Raw genomic sequence first — 18,478 nt, 5'->3', positions numbered from 1 at the left:
TGTAAAGTTTAAATTTAAGTATGTGTTTGAGTAAGTCATTTAGAAGAAATGTGTACAATGACAGGCGATTCAAAAGAGCATAAGACCTTGCCAGGCGAGGGGAAAGATTAGGGGTTTTTCCCAAAATTATCTTTTTTGCATCGAACAAAGTTTTTTAGGTTTTTTGAATCATTCCAAACAGAAAAAGTCTGTAGTGACTTTTCTCTTAGGTTAATAGTTTTTGTTATATTAGCGATTAAAAATTTTGAAAATTGCGAAATCGGCCATTTTTAACCCTAAATCGGACATTTAACTAAAAATTTCAATGTTGCCAAGGTAGGTAGATATTCTTTAAACATTGATTGATGAAATCCCGAAGAGTTTTTTGCAATACAATATCGAAAACCCCTTTGTTTTTTAATTGCTAATCAAGCAGGCGCGACACTGTAGTATAAATGAAGACGTTTGAGTTTGCATAAATTTATCTCGAGAATGGGCAAATTTGAAGAGAAATCCTCAGACAGGTCGATTTTTATTTTTAAATTAGGACTTTTTGGCATATATGTAATACTAGTGACGTCATCCATCTGGGCGTGATGACGTAATCGATGATTTTTTTAAATGAGAGTAGGGGTTGTGTGATTGCTCATTTGAAAGGTTATTTAATTCTCTATTCAGTAATATAAACCTTAACATAATTATTTATACAGGGTATACAAACAATTTTTTTCTTCTTTTTGTCTAAATTAATGTAATAAAAAATTTCTTTTGTACACCCTGTATAAATAATTATGTTAATGTCTATATTACTGAATAGAAAATTAAATAACCTTTCAAATGAGCTATCACACAACCCCTACTCTCATTTAAAAAATCATCGATTACGTCATCACGCCCAGATGGATGACGTCACTAGTATTATATATATGCCAAAAGTCCTAATTTAAGAATAAAAATCGACCTGTCTGAGAATTTCTCTCTAAATTTGCCCTTGCTCGAGATAATGAATTTATGCAAACTCAAACGTCCTCACTTATACTACAGTGTCGCGACCGCTTGATTAGCAATTAAAAAACAAAGGGGTTTTCGATATTATATTGCAAAAAACAAATATCTACCTACCTTGGGAACATTGAAATTTTTAGTTAAATGTCCGATTTAGGGTTAAAAATGGCCGATTTTGCAATTTTTAATCGCTTATATAACAAAAAATATTAACTTAAGAGAAAAATCACCAATGACCTTTTCTGTTTGGAATGATTCAAAAAACCCAAAAAAAACTTTGTTAGATGCAAAAAAAATAATTTTAGGAAAAACCCATAATCTTTGCCCTCGCCTGGCAAGGTCTTATACTCTTCAGCCTGTTATTGTACACATTTCTTTTAAATGACTTACTCAAACACATACTTAAATTTAAACTACAGGAGAAAGTTTATTTTACCCCCTAACTTTGCACTTTTCGATTCACCTGGTAAATACACGTGCACGGCTGATGCCTGCCAGGTCATGGTTTTTAGCCTTGGTGTGCTATGAATTATCACTACACAAATTTCTAGCCTTACAGGACGACCGTTAGTCGGAGGGTTCACTAGCTCTTAGACTATGGGGGTAAAATGGGGAAAAAGAAAAACTTTGGTGATTGGTAAAAGTAAATATCCTCGACATTTTAAAAAATTTTTTCATGTCGGTAAACTCCAAGTCGACTGGTACTACACCGAGAAGGCCTGAATGACCAGATATATCATGACAGATTGGCTGCACAAATTTGACAGGAAAATGCAACGCCACAAAAGAAAAATTCTCTTATTCCTAGACACCGCAACATCCTATCCGAATATTCAGTTATCTAATACCTCCTCCTCCTTCCCACGGTCTGCGATTCTACGGATCATCACGCACAGCCGACGACCACGGACGGCAACGCACCGCAGACATAGCTCTTCCCATGGTCCGTGGCAGTCTGTATATGTCCGTCTGTGTAGTGTTTGATTTAATCATTTAACTTGCTTCTTTTTTAAACTCTTTAATCTAAAAAACAATAATATCCTTTAATTGATTCTTTATACTTTATACGGTTCCATGCATCGTATACAGGATGCAACAAAAATGCAGGTCATAAATTAAATCACATATTCTGGGACCAAAAATAGTTCGATTGGAACTAACTTACCTTAGTACAAATATGCACATAAAAAAATTACAGCCCTTTTAAGTTACAAAAAGAAAATTGATTTTTTCCAATATATCGAAAACTATTTTAGATTTTTTCTTGAAAATGGTCATGAGGCATTATTATGGCAGGAACATATAAAAAAAAATTATAGTGAAATTTGTGCACCCCATAAATATTTTATGGGGTTTTGTTCCCTTAAACGCCCCCAAACTTTTCTGTACGTTTCAATTAAATTATTATTTTGGTACCATTGGTTAAACACAATGTCTTTAAAACTTTTTTGCCTCTTAGTACTTTTTCGATAACCCAGTGTTTATTGAGATATTTTGAATATTTGTCGAATCCACCACATATTTGAATATTGTTAAGAACGATTAGTAATATTTAATAAATATGAAAATTTAATTATAACTTACACTTTTAGGTATATTTTGAAACATATTAAAAAAGAAGCCACATCTCGATAAAAGGTCGCATATCGAAAAAATACTAAAAGACAAAAAGTTTTAATAACACTGTGTTGAACTAATGGTACCACAATAATAGTTTATTTGGAACGTACATCAACATTTGGGGGGTTTAAAGGAACAAAACCCCCGTACAATTTTTATGTAAACATATTAAAAAAGAAGCCGCATCTCGATAAAAGCGGGCTTATCGAAAAAATACTAAGAAGCAAAATAGTTTTAAAAACATTGTGTTTAACTAATGGTACCACAATAATAATTTAATTAGAACGTACACAAAAGTTTGGAGGGGTTTAAGGGAACAAAACCCCATAAATTTTTTATGGAGTGTACAAATTTTATATGGAGCTGTTATTTTGTTTTAAGATGTTCCTACCATAAGAATGCAACATGTCCATTTTCAATAAAAAATCTCTAATAGTTTTCGATATATTGAAAAAAATCGATTTTCATTTTGTAACTTCAAAGGGTTATAACTTTTTTTATGTGCACATTTGTACCAAGGTAAGTTGGGTTCAATCGAAGTGTTTTTGGTCCCAGAATATGAGATTTAATTTATGACCTGTATTTTTGTTACACCCTGTATATCTTTCATGTTCTTATGCTTTGGCGCTGTAGAATTTCATTCAAGTTGATTCATTTTGATATAGATTTAAAAATTCATAAATAAGTTCATTTGTCCATTCCATTTTTTTAGCCAAAAACTCGAAAAACAACATTTATAAATTTCGTCAACACATTAAGAGGATGGGTACGTATTTTCGGCTGCAATGCTATTCAAATGGGGATTCATTTTTTTCGAATCCTGAAAAAACTAGTATTTTTTTGAAAAATTTAAACGTAGAACGAAAGATTACGTTATTGGCGAGGGCCGAAAGTCCCTGAGAACTTCTACAATGTTTATTTTAATAAGTTACAGGGGTGAAAAACTAAAAGAAAATTTATTGTGATATTTAATTTAAAATACCTCATTCAAAATAAACTTTTTATTTATTCTAAGGGACTTTCGGCCCTCGGTAATAATATAGTCTTTCATTCTGCGTTTAAATTTTTCAAATACATTTATTGGTTTTTTCAGGATTCGAAAAAAAAAATGAACACAATGTCCGTGGTAATATTTTCCAAATCTATCTTTGTCTTACAACGCACTTAGTCAATAGAATATTGTCAGCATACTGTCAGTCAGACAGTGACAATCAGCGACAATTTTTAAATATTTGACATGGCATCGGGAATATTTTGAGTTGTTGAATAAATAATATTGATATAATATAGTGTATTTGATATATAATTGATTTAAGACGTGAACTTAATAAAAAGTTATTTATTGTGTATTATGTGTGGAAGATCCAAGCAGAGAATACATCAGGATAATATATTCTGTGATCCAAGTATTTTGTTGTTAAAGATGTTCAAAATTGTAAGCGTTCCATACTAACAATATATTATTAAAATATCATTTTAACACTTTTCCTCTTTTCTCGATTGAGTATTAGTTTTTGTTGTACATATAAATTATTACAATCACTGAATACATAGTTAGTGAAAAAATTATCACATTTATTAACTGAATTAATAATTGTTGTTAAAGATGTTCAAAATTGTAAGCGTTCCATACTAACAATATATTATTAAAATATCACTTTAACACTTTTCCTCTTTTCTCGATTGAGTATTAGTTTTTGTTGTACATATAAATTATTACAATCACTGAATACATAGTTAGTGAAAAAATTATCATATTTATTAACTGAATTAATAATTTGTAATTATAAAAATAACAGTTATCCAAGAACATTCAAAATCCATCTCTTTAAATTAATGATGACATTTTTAAGTAGAATGCCATTCTAGTAATGTTTACATATCCATACCAGTGTGAATTTTACTACACGTAATTGTGTAAAGAGAGAAAAAGTAGGGATACCCGTAAAATATTTGCGAATTATGTACCGATGGCCTTAAATACAAAACTCATTATACAGGGTGTTTCATTCGGAAACTTAAATACTTGAATGGTGAATAGAGGTCACTGAGTCAGTTCTAGATATACCACCTTTATTGCCTCACCGATTTTTATAGTCGAGTTACAGGATGTTTTATCGATTTTGCCCATTTCTTTCTGGAACCATAACTTTAGAACCTTTAGATTAAAAGGTAAAGTTTTCAATCCTAATAGCAATTGAAAAATATTTTTCAATATTATTAATGTTGCTATTAGGATTGAAAACTTTACCTTTCAGTTGCCAGATGACGCTAGTCACCTACTCCATACACGTCACTCGCAATGCGGGGATAAACTTTCATGGTTTGGTCACTTCGAGCAGAGAGCAGCAGGCCTACGCCTCTCCGATGATATTTCCAATAAGAGTCAAAAATCGTCGATTCAGAGTGCTGGACTGGGCTCCCTGTTCTAAGTGAAAAATAAGATTGTTTTGCTTTCGCATTTCAGCTGAATGAAAATGGTATACATTTTTATTTTAAAACTTTTACATTTCGTAATGAAAAGTGCACTCTGGGTAAAATGGGGAAAAAGAAAAACTTTGGTGATTGGTAAAAGTAAAAATCCTCGACATTATAAAAATTTTCATGTCGATAAACTCCAAGTCGACTGGTACTACAACGAGAAGGCCTAGATGACCAGATATATCATGACAAATTGGCTGCACAAATTTGACAGAAAAATGCAACGTCACAAAAGAAAAATTACCTTATTCCTAGACAACGCAACATCCGATCCGAATATTCAGTTATCTAATACCTCCTTCCCACGGTCTGCGATTCTACGGCTCGTCACGCACAGCCGACGACCACGGACGGCAACGCACCGCAGATATAGCTCTTCCCATGGTCCGTGATAGTCTGTGTATGCCTGTATGTGTAGTGTTTGATTTAATCATTTAACTTGCTTCTTTTTTAAACTTTTTAACCTTAAAAACAATAATATCCTTTAATTGATGCTTTATACGGTTCCATGCATCGTATTACAGGGTGTAACAAAAATGCAGGTCATAAATTAAATCACATATTCTGGGACCAAAAATAGTTCGATTGGACCTAACTTACCTTAATACAAATATGCACATAAAACAAGTTACAGCCCTTTTAAGTTACAAAATAAAAATCGATTTTTTCCAATATATCGAAAACTATTATAGATTTTTTATTGAAAATGGACATGCAGCATTCTTATAGCAGGAACATATAAAAAAAATTATAGTGAAATTTGTGCATCCAATAAATATTTTATGGGGGCTTTGTTCCCTTAACCTTCCGTTACTCGCGCCAATTTTTTGTGGTCGAATACTCGCGCACGGTGCAGAAGACCGGGTCCAAAAATATGGGTCAGCAATAATTAAAAAAAAAATTCCAAATTGTGTGCAGGTATATTATTTAATGAATATATGATCATATAATTTTGTAGATATGCGTTTGTGTCAACATTATATTACTTTAATAATAAATAACTTTGTTCATCATCATCTCAAGAGAAAGATTTTAAATTACCTAACTAACTAAAACTATTGATGTCTGATTTAAATACAAACATTTGTGCACAAATACTCACACATGGTGTACCGCACCGTGTTGGCTAATAATAAAAGTAAAATACTCTTTTTTACACTGCACGTGGACTTCACCCACAGTTGACTGATGACTGAAGAGGTATATGCAGCAGCAATTCAAAATCTTCACTATAATCAGAGTTATACATCTCGGATACATCTAATCTGATTAAGATCTCTTGCTTTCTTTGCTCTCTGTTTGGCTATTTTATATATATTTGCTTCGCCTTCCCTGGTATCAAGTTGATCGTATAGGTTTGAATACGCTTCTGCTTTAGCTTTTGCTACTGCTACTTTTGCTTCCTTTTTGGCGACCATATAGTTTTGAAGATCTATGTCCGATCTGGTTTCTTGCCACTTTTTATATAATTTTCCCTTCTCTTTTATTTTTCCTTGTACTTCATTTGACCACCACCAAGTCTCTTTATCCTGAAAACTTCTTTCCTGACGTTTTCCCAAGTATTTTAATAGCCGTCTCTTTAATAATATTGGCCATTTTTCTCCAAATTGTGTTCGGGCTTCCTTTCATGTTCCAATATATTTTTTCTACTATTCTTTCCCTGAATAGACCTTCCTTCTCATCTTTTAGCATCCACCACTTGATTTTTTGTGGTCCTCTCCGATATTTTTGTTTAGTTTCGCTTTTTACTTCGATGTCCAGAACAAGCAGCTTATGTTGTTGGCTTACTGTCTCACTAACTATTACCTTGCAGTCCTTGCATTCACGTATGTCTTCTTTCCTTATCATGAAGTAGTCTATTTGGGATTGATGTTGTCCACTTTTGTAGGTAACAAGTTGAGTTTCTCTCTTTTTAAAGAATGTGTTAACCATCGCCATATCCAATGCTGTTGCTAATTCTAGCATGTTATCTCCAGCTTCATTTCTAGTTCCAAAGCCTAATCCCCATGTATTGTTTCATATCCTGTCTTGGCTTGGCCCACATGTGCATTGAAATCACTTCCTATTATAACTTTCTCCTCTGCTAGAATATCACTCAGTACGTCTCCTAATTGGTCATAGAAAGCTCTTCTTTCATTCTCACCCAGACCTGTTTGAGGAGCATACACACACATAACATTCAATACCTCTTTATCAATTACAAATTTCACTGACATCATTCTATCACTCGTTCTTACAACTTCTACTACGTTATCTTTCATTTCACTATCAGCAATTGTACCAACTCCATTTCTAGTGTTACTACTCCCTACATACCACAATTTATATTCATCACCTAGTTCTTTCGCCCTTTGTCCTTTCCACCTAGTTTCTTGAATACAAGCAATTTGAACTCTTCTTCGTTTGAGCGCATCCACTAACTCCAGACTTTTACCTGTAAGACTACCAAGATTCCAAGACCCTATCCTGATTTTTCTAACCTGTAATGGTGTTCCCCCTGAGATAGTCCTCACCCGGAGATCCGAACGGAGGCTCATTTTACTTTCGGAACATTTTACCTCAGGAGATGCCATCATTTCAGTATAAGTTTTTATTGCGTTTGGAGAAGGTCTTTTCATTATTATGGCCTGAAAATATTTTTGGATATTTGATGCCTGAATGCCTTTTCTATCAGCACCATACCCTGCACTGCACGTTTAGCCAATACATCACCAATGCAACCAAAGTGCAGTATTACCCAAAACCCGCCTGCATTTTTCTGTATAGGCCAGGATCCCTACTGTAAGGACTGCCCTATAAGCCAATGTATTGTTGCCCGTATCCCGCCACTAGGAGGCACGTACTTTATTCGGGATACAGAAATGAGATTTTTGGGAACAATAGAGAGAAAAACAAGGATAGATAAAATGATAAAATTAGAAATCAACCGTTTAGAGAAAATCTGAAAATACACCCAGTTACAACAACAATCGAACAAGGACAACTTAGATGGATCGGACATGTACTGAGAAGAGGAGAAGAAAAAAATAGTAAGACAGATATATGAAGCAAAAGATATGGGAAGAAAGTAGAGAGGAAGACCAAGAAAGACCTGGACAGAAGAAGTGAGGGAAGCGGCCGACAAAAGAGGAATAAAATGGGAGGAAACAAAAGCATTGGCCATGGATAGAAGGAAATAGAAGGAAATGTAGAAGAAAACGACGAAGAACCCAATCCGCAATAACTCACACTGAAAGGTAGAAGAGTTCTGGATTAAGTAAGTAAAACAAGGACAGAAATAATTTTATTCCATAAGTGTCTTCCACCCTATATGTATGCTTATGCAAATACGAAAATGTATAATGAAAGATCAAGCAAATTGAAACCTCGTCTTTATTTTAATTGATTAAGTGATAGCTCTACACAACGGACAATTATTTTCCTCGTTAGTGTCCGTTATGGAGAAGTTTCACTGTGCTTGAGTTTACTGATCGCCAGTCTTATTTCATTCTCTAGTATATTAAGGCACGTTTCCATTACATTGGTGCTCCGTTCTCCGTGTAACTGCTCCAATGGATACGGCATGCGCTCCTCTACAAATAAATCGGCACCGATTGGATCGCCGAGGATGAGCGCCGAGCGGGAGCACCAACATATTCACTATGTGGAGCAGTACACGGAGCACCAACGTAATGGATACGTGCCTTTAGGTTCTTCAGGGGTTTAGAACGCACGACGACATTCCAATGGTGGCGCATGTAATCATATGGAGCCTTTCTCACTAGACGGTGGTTGGAACGTTCGGTGAAGTCGCCGTGTTTATGCCGTCCCTCGCTTGCAACAACAGACGGCAGCCGTCTCGTCTTTATGCACCCAGTAGTATAGGGAACTTAATTCATCCTTTCATATGATACTGTCGTTCAGTCGCAGAAAGTTAGATTCCTTGGTTGTTTGGTACATTATATTCATTTACACTTTGTGGCTGTTTGAAGTAGGTGCATATATTTTATTATATTATGATGTCTCAGATTGATAGTGAAATATTAATAACATTAATTGAAGCGAGACCTGTTCTTTGGGACAAAACAATAGAAATATATAAAGATAGAAACTTGACGAGAAATGCTTGGAATGGTCTATGCCGTGCACTTAACAATGAATTTGACGAATTAGGTGATAAAGAAAAAAACACATTTGGTAAGTACAGCAAAATTATTTATATGTTACTGATAACAACAATAATTAAAACTTCGAAGTATATTACAATAAACTTTATTTTACATAGTTGCAATTAACGTTGAGTATAGAGGGTGTTCCATCAATATGTATGAATATAAAAATATATAAATCGTATCTTTTTGCGTTAATAGGATGGACCCAATGAATTCGGTTCCTCTTATTTCTCTTTCTTCGACGATAAAGTCACCAAAACGCTATAATTTTATTTCGCTCCATATGATATAATAACTATGCCTTTTATTCTACGAAATTATATTTAGTTTTATAGGGTAAACGACTCAGTGAAGACTGGAGTAGGGCGGCGGTCACGTCTTGTGTGAAATTATCTAAAAACAACATTTAAAACGAGGGGAACAACATTTAAAAATGAGTGGATGACAGAGGGTCTTTTAAATTCTGTACATGAAAAACATAGATTTTAATGTTGTTCTGAAGCTGTTTCCTTGTGGAATATTTGTAATAAAGTATTCTAAATGGGAAATAAGCCACAATTGAACTAAAAAATAATTTTATTAACGTTTCGACGCCCAAATCGGATGTCGAAACGTTAATAAAATTATTTTTTTAGTTTAATTGTGGCTTATTTCCCATTTAGAATAGTTCATTACATAGATTGTATGAGCTAATTAGATGAGCTAATACAAGATCCCACAAATAACTTAGTAGAACAACGATTACACGGGTCAACAATGAATTTGATGTTTTAAAATAAACATCTTTTGTTAGGTAATTTTGACCTCCTGAATCCGAAACTGCCATTAGTTTTTTCTATCACCTTCCAATTTTTCGCAAATCGAGATCTTATAAAAATTCCTTGATTATACGAAAAGTTTACATATAAAATTAGAAAAACGGTTTTTAGTATAAATATATGGCACAAACAGTTGTCCAAAAATATTTTAATAAAATTCTGAATTGTGGCAACACTGTAAAATTAGTGAGCTAGTGCAATACCGCGGCTGCACCTCTCCCAGTCGTAAATAAACGCATCAAAATCAGTTGTTTGTTTTTAGCAGTTCGAGGAGGTTTATCGCTGTGTTTCGAATTAGTGCTATTTATTTGTTATTCTATTATTTTTTCGAGCTATGGAAAGGAGACATTGTGTTAATAATGCAGATTGCTTTTGTTATATTTGCGGCAGTTTTGTGGTTGCAAAACAAAGACATAACATAACCTTATTTGTTCGTAATGCGTATCATGCCTATTTTGGAGTGAAAATAGGAGAACAAGACAAAATTGTGTAGAAGCTTTAAGAAGTTGGACAAAAGGAAGAAAAAAGTCATTGAGTTTTGGAGTTCCCATGGTGTGGCGTGAGCCACAAAACCATTCTGATGATTGCTACTTTTGCTCCTGTGATTTAAAGGGATTTAATTGTAAGAATAAAAAAGTATTTTATACCCGAACCCAAAATCTGCTATTAGGCATATTTCTCATGGCCCTGATGTACCGTTACCTATTCCACCAAAGGAGTTAGAGAGTATGTTATCTTCTGATTGGCAACAGTCTTCATTTGAGTCCACAGATCCCGACGTTACTTTTGAAGCAGAAGAAGGACCACAACTATTTAATCAGAAGGAAGTAAACGATTTAATAAGAGACTTAAATCTTCCCAAAGATGCCTCAGAACTTCTAGCCTCTAGACTTCGTGATAAAAATTTGCTGGCTCCAGGTACATCAACCAGTTTCTACATAAATCGAGAAAAGGACCTGAGTCCATATTTTACTCAAGAAGATTCTTTAGTATATTGTAACAATATCTCCGACTTAGTTATTAAGCTAGGAGCTGCCTCTTATGAAAAGGAAGAATGGCGACTATTTATTGACTCTAGTCAAAGTAGTCTAAAAGGTGTTTTACTGCACAATGGTAATACACTGGCTTCTGTTCCGGTCGCTCATTCTGTTCACCTTAAAGAAACATACGAAAACTTGGAACTTCTCTTATAAAAAATTAAATACCGAGACCATAGCTGGATGCTTTGTGGAGATCTAAAAGTTCTGTGTATGCTACTTGGGCAACAGTCAGGTTATACTAAATACCCTTGCTTCATTTGTGAATGGGACAGCCGAGCACGAGATAAACATTGGACCCAAAAATAATGGCCTACAAGAGAAAACCTTACTTCAGGAAGTAAAAACATAAAACACAATGCCTCAGTTGATCGTGAAAGAATTTTATTGCACCCTCTGCATATAAAATTAGGTTTGATGAAACAGTTTGTTAAAGCTATTGACAAAAACGGAGAATGTTTTAAATATATTTGTTCAAAATTTCCCAAGTTGTCCGATGTAAAATTAAAAGAAGGAGTTTTTGTTGGTCCCGACATTAGATTTTTATGCAGAGACGAAAACTTTCAAAATTCTATGACGCTTATCGAAAAGAGAGCGTGGACTTCATTTAAAGAAGTTATCGAAAAGTTCTTGGGAATTAAGAAAGTTCCAGACTATGAGAACATTGTCACACAAATGCTACAAAATTTTCATATTCTAGGATGCAATATGAGTTTAAAAGTACATTTTTTATTCGCTCATCTAGACCAATTTCCAGGAAATCTTGGAGCTGTTAGCGAAGACATTAAGCAGATGGAAAGACGTTACCAGGGTAAATGGAGCGTATCCATGATGGCAGACTACTATTGGGTGCTACAACGTGATAATCCTGACAAAATTTATAGAAAAATTTCTACCAAACGCAGTTTTTTGACAAAAAGGAAAAGATTTCATTCAGTTGTGCATACAATATATGTAATTTTCTTTATTTTGAGCATTACTCTTATTTTTAAAATATATTAATAAATGTATTTATAAGCACATTTAGTGTTTTTTTATTTTTTTATTTGCTAAAATATCTTACGTGATAGAAAAAATTGGTTTGCAGATTTGGAATCAGCGCATCAAAATTATATAAAATCACTTGTCAAATTTAAAACATCTTTCAAAAAGTTTTTTTTTGTAGACCTGTGTTATAAAAACAAATTAAGACTTTTAATTAAAAACATAAGAAATAATAACTGACAAAATATAAATTGCAAATGAATTAAATACGCATTACAGTTCATTAAGACAAAAGTATGGACAAAAAATACCCATTTGTAATGATACATCTTAATCATACATATCAGACATCGTATCATGTACCTACCTCAGCCGCAGAGTGTAAATAAAAATAATATACCAAACAACACAGCAAAATATCTTCGTGCAACTCAATTCTTATTGTGTGAAAAGGATAGATGCGTCAAAGCTACCGCACGAGAAAACCCTCGCACGTTCAAAATTCTTATAATGTGAAACAGCCCTTTCTGGCGTTGATAATCTTTATATGATCTTTGTATGATCGTTACATGGACGGTTTCTAATTAGTTGTGTTGGAACAAACCTATAGATCCCGGCAATATAACCGCTTAACGGATATATAATCAAAAACGAGCATAATCCGTTTTAACGCCATTTTTAATTGCCCATAGCGCGTGTTAATATTGCTAGTTAAATTACAACTGATTAAATTGAATATATTAAAATTTTAATAGTTATGTAAAACAATACAAAATACAGTTTAATTAATCGTTCAAAACTTTAACAGAAGTAAATAACTGTTCCCTCCACCTCTACGTTCCCCATTCAAGGCCTACAACTACACCACCTAGTGCTATCCGCTACATTGGCGATTGTTGCTGTTAAATTAAACCTTTGTTCGTATTCCGGGTAGCACGTGGTTCGTGCCAGAGGAAGGCTGGTACCACCGGATCACCGATCAGCTCCTTCAAACTCGATTATTTGCTGCAGTACTCCGTTCGAGGTGGACAATTTCTAGTCCGTGTCGATATTTTTGTTGGGAGTTTTTTTTTCGCAAAAACGCTGGTATCGCTAATGTTTTCATTTTCAGTCGTGATGAAACGTGCCTAGTTTGTGGTTGCAGTGAAAGTACTATCAACGAATCGCAGGAGAGTTTCACCTTCAGATAAATATCATTTCGAGTTGATTTCGTTTAGGTAATGGCTATGGTTGGAGCAAAGGAAAATAAAAGGTAGGTAAATAAAAAAACTTTGGACGATACCTAATACAAAAAGCTCATTTTTCAATTAATCCAAGCGACGAAATCAACTGCTGTAACGTTAATTACATGTTTTTATTTATACGTAAAAACCCGCATTATATTATGATTCTTAATTATCCTGCTTTTTATCAAATGAAGAAAAGTTCAGTGCCATTGTCAGTAGGATAAAACTATTTCTTGCATTTCATTTAAAACTTTCAACGGTATAAAATGCTCAATTACTTTAACCTTTTCAGTCACGCAAAAAATAATACAAATAAAATTTTTAAAGTTGTCAGGCTTTTTCGATTATTTTTTTGAAGGTTTTAAAGCATATAATTTGGCTATAGCCTTTTTGGTTTTTGATTTATTGAATGCCCTTCTGCAATGAAAAGTTACTTTAGGTTACCACAGTAAAACAGTAAGAAAAGTTAAAAACTTAAAAATATCGAATTATCCCAAAACGAAAAGTATACACTTTTGACACAGGTAGTACCTAATAGATTTTTTGGAGTATTTTTCTATCTTGCATCTACTGGCATATTTTTTCTTGTTATCAAAAATAGACAATATATCCATCACACCCAATCTCCGTGGACAGATTTGAATCACGTCGGATTTTAGCAGAGTGAACGTTAACATTAATTTTCGTTTGAGGGCGTTCTCGTTTTGGTGGTTCTCTATGCTGTATCACATTGTGCAACAGTTTGTCGAAATTACCAGAGATCGACAATGTGCAGTTTCGGTATTCCAAGATATTCAGCTTAGGCTTTATATTCTAACCAGAAATTCGCCAGTACCGTGAAAATGCTGTGTGTAATCAAAGGCGTATTTAATCGTGAAAGTCCATTTTCTAGAGCAAACTTACGATCTATATATCTTTCTCCTGTGGCGCCTACAGCCTAAGTAAGGTCCTGGTTCTCCCATCATCTGCCCCCAAGTATCTCTTTCCTTGGATGCACTCCTCCTGTAATCTACCCTTAATCAGTGGCGTACTGAGCATGGTTCCTCGGGTTCCGTTGAACCAGGGCCCGGGCCCTGCAAGCAGGGGTTCGCTCTATCGCACTGTTTGCTTCTTTTGTTTCTAATTTGATGGGAAAATTTTGAACTACACAAGAACACATTAAGAAATGTAACTGATTAATAAATTCTAATTTTTTTTGTTCGTACCTTTATTTATTTAACCTGCTCTACAGTACCTAATAGATTTTTTGGAGTATTTTTCTATCTTGCATCTACTGGCATATTTTTTCTTGTTATCAAAAATAGACAATATATCCATCACACCTAATCTCCGTGGACAGATTTGAATCACGTCGGATTTTAGCAGAGTGAACGTTAACATTAATTTTCGTTTGAGGGACGTTCTCGTTTTGGTGGTTCTCTATGCTGTATCACATTGTGCAACAGTTTGTCGAAATTACCAGAGATCGACAATGTGCAGTTTCGGTATTCCAAGATATTCAGCTTAGGCTTTATATTCTAACCAGAAATTCGCCAGTACCGTGAAAATGCTGTGTGTAATCAAAGGCGTATTTAATCGTGAAAGTCCATTTTCTAGAGCAAACTTACGATCTATATATCTTTCTCCTGTGGCGCCTACAGCCTAAGTAAGGTCCTGGTTCTCCCATCATCTGCCCCCAAGTATCTCTTTCCTTGGATGCACTCCTCCTGTAATCTACCCTTAATCAGTGGCGTACTGAGCATGGTTCCTCGGGTTCCGTGGAACCAGGGCCCGGGCCCTGCAAGCAGGGGTTCGCTCTATCGCACTTTTTGCTTCTTTTGTTTCTAATTTGATGGGAAAATTTTGAACTACACAAGAACACATTAGGAAATGTAACTGATTAATAAATTCTAATTTTTTTTGTTCGTACCTTTATTTATTTAACCTGCTCTACAGGCCTTGGACGCCTAGGGCTGTACAACTTAACAATAACAATTTTACATAATACAAATGACAATATGTACTAATGTCTTATATTTGTTATATAATTTGATTTAATGTCTATGTAAAAATTGTTGCACTATGTTTCTCCACTGTATCCTGTTTTTCGCTTTCTCTTTCCAGTCTGTAATTTCCATCGATCCTAAATCTTCTTGAAACTTTTCGTGCCATCTTTTTCTTGGTCTACCTCTTCTCCTTGTCCCAACTGGTCTTCTTAGTAGTATCTTCTTTGGCATTCTTGACCTATCCATCCTCTCGACATGACCTGCCACCTGATTCTTTGTGCCTTTGTGTATCTTGTTATAGTTGGTTCCTTGTAAAGCATCCTCAATTCTTGATTAGTCCTTCTTTGCCAACCATCTGCCGTATTTTTTCCCCCGAAAATAGTCCTCAGTACCTTGCGTTCCCATCTCTCTATCATTTCTTCTTCTGTTTTGTTTAGTACCCATGTTTCACATCCGTAGGTGACTGTTGCTCTTATTACAGTTTGGTATATTCTAATTTTCGTCTTTCTTGATACGTAATTTGACTTTAATAATTTTTTTAAACTGCCGACCTTTCGGTTACCTTTAGCTATCCTGTGCTTTAGTTCGTTTTGCTCTTGTCCTTTTTCATCTATAATGGCACCTAGATATGTAAAGTGATTTACTCGTTTAAATTTATATTCTTTTCCATCGAACGCTGTTAACTTTAGCATATCTACAGGTTCTCTTTCTGTGTTGCCTAGCACCATATACTTCGTCTTTTCTTCATTTATTTCTAGGCCGAATTTTTTTGCCTCTCTGACTAATCTTCTCATGATTTTCTTTAATTCGGTATTAGTTTTTGCTAGCAGTGCAAGGTCGTCGGCGTAGGCCATGTTCATTACGGTAGATCGTTTCTTGTGTTTCTATTCTGCTGTTCCTTACAATTGTTTCCAAAACTAGGTTAAATAACACAGTTGATAGAGGGCCACCTTGTCTAAGTCCTTTTTTGACTATAAACTCTTCCGATTTGTGACTGTTCCACACTATTTCGTTAGATGTCATATTTAAGGTAATTCTTATTAACTTGATTAGTTTTTCTGGTATTTCCATTTGCCGTAGGGCTTCATATACTTTTTTTCTATTAATTTTGTCATAGGTCTGCTTAAAATCTATGAATAGTGCATATAAAACCATTTTATGTTCGTAGCAGCTTGTTTGGATTTCTTTTATGTTAAATATTTACAATCCTAGCAAATATTTTATAGCACACGTCCAGCAAAGCAATACCCCTGTAATTTTGCACCATCTTTGCATCCCCTTTTTTATGTAATGGGATTATCCAGGCTCTGGCCCACTCTTCAGGCATCTTTTCTTCTTTCCATGTGTGTCTTATCAGTTCATACACCTTTTCTAGTAGTTTTCTTCCCCCTGCTTTCAGCATTTCTGCAGGTATTTCATTTGGACCTGGACTTTTATTGTTTTTCAATTTGCTTACAACTCTTTGCACTTCGTCTTTGGTTGGTTCGGATATTCTTATATCTGCACCCTCTGTTCTGTCTTCGTCCTCTCCCTGATCTTCATCATCACTGTTTAGTAACGTTTCGAAATACATTTTCCATTCTTTCATAACTTTTCCCGGCTCACTTACTAGCTCTCCTTCTATGGTCTTTACGTAGCTTGTTTTGCTTTGGTAACTTTTTTTTCTACTTTTTTTACCTCTTGATAAAATGATCTTATTTCATTATTTTTAAATTTTTCTTATATCTCCTGCAACTTTTTTTCATTGAATTCTCTCTTTTTGCTCCTGCAACTTTTCTTTAACTGTTTTCGTACGTGGTTATACTCTTCTCTGTTTTTGTCATTAGGGTTGGTGAACATACGTATTCTTAACTTTTTCTTCTCTTCTGACAGCTCTACACACTCCCTATCAAACCACTCCTTAGTTCTTGTCTGTTTTTTAATTCTGGGTATCAATTTTCTGCTTACTTCTTTTGTAATGTGTTTTATTTGTTCCCATCTTTCTTCTACATCTGTGGCTTCATTCTTTGTTTCCAAAAACAATTTTTCTATTTCTTCTTGATACTTTTGCCTGGTTGTTTCTTTTTTCAGTTCAGCTACTTCGTATGATTTTGTTCTTTTTGCATCCTTTTTTACAACTATTTTTTCTTCTACTTCACTTTTACATTTAATTTTTACTAAAATATGGTCTGAACTGCAGTCTGCTCCTCTCATACTTCTGACATTTGTAATAAATTCCGCGTGTCGTTTTTCTATCATTACATGATCAATTTGGTTAACGGTTTTTCCGTCCGGAGATGTCCACGTACCCTTATGTATCTCTTTACGCTGTAGCTGTGTACTTCTTACCACCATATTTTTTTCCATTGCGAAACTTATCAGTCTCTGTCCGTTGTCATTTGACTCGTCGTGTTTGCTATGCTTTCCTACTGTATTTCTGTAGATTGCCTCTTTCCCCAATTTTGCATTTACGTCTCCCATTATAATTTTGACGTCATGTTTCGGTATCCTTTCATATTCCATCTCCATTTTTTCATAGTATATGTCTTTTATCTCTTCATACCTACTTATAAATAAAAACGAAGAATACCTATTTATCAAAAAATTTGAAAACACAAAATTTATTAAGAAACACACAGAACGTTGTTGTAAGGTTCCTTACTCGTTTTACCTGCTTACCGAAGACCTTGTTTAAACACTTGTTTAAAGACTAAAATCCGGCGCCAGTGCCTGCCTACACGTGATAACTCAAACACTTGTATTTTTTATATTAGCACGATACATGAATAAGTTGTAGGTAAACTACAGAGTTGCAGAAATTCGGAAACTGATCATCATCATCAATCAGCCTTTTGCATCTACTGCTGGATATAGGCCACCCCTATTTCCCTTCACTGTCTTCTGTCCTGGGCGCTTAGAATCCAATTCGTTTTTTGGTTATTTCATCATTCGTTGAAATATTCGATTTGGAATTTGACGAATACAAACCTATTTTTCATTACCTACAACTCTGCTCCTCCTAGGTCTACAGACTTCGTATATACACCATTTTTTTTTCACTTTTTTATAAGCTATATTTTTACTAAGAATATTTGTTTCGATAAAATAACAACTTTTTGAGTTATTTGCGAAAAACCGTATCAAAACGTGTTTTTTTTTTGTTGAAAAATGAACATATTCACTCACAAATAACTCGAAAAGTATTGCCTTAGT

The 18,478-nt window shown here is 34.4% G+C and overlaps 1 protein-coding gene across 2 annotated transcripts in view; it reads left to right on the top strand.

The window, feature by feature from the left end:
- Positions 1–18,478, top strand: part of LOC126886409 (PTB domain-containing adapter protein ced-6) — a 299,658-nt gene that overhangs the window by 23,840 nt on the left and 257,340 nt on the right. The window contains exon 1 of one of the 2 annotated variants that reach the window (XM_050653344.1): positions 12,993–13,327. The exons of the other annotated variant lie outside the window; for it this stretch is intronic. Coding sequence (XP_050509301.1) covers positions 13,296–13,327 — 32 coding nt within the window. The 5' untranslated portion in view covers positions 12,993–13,295. Of the gene's footprint in view, positions 1–12,992; positions 13,328–18,478 lie in introns of those variants that run through there. 2 annotated transcript variants of the gene reach the window in all.

The sequence above is a fragment of the Diabrotica virgifera genome, chromosome 6 (genome assembly GCF_917563875.1).
Source record: "Diabrotica virgifera virgifera chromosome 6, PGI_DIABVI_V3a".
Classification (NCBI taxonomy): domain Eukaryota; kingdom Metazoa; phylum Arthropoda; class Insecta; order Coleoptera; family Chrysomelidae; genus Diabrotica; species Diabrotica virgifera.
This window is presented reverse-complemented; position numbering and strand designations above follow the sequence as displayed.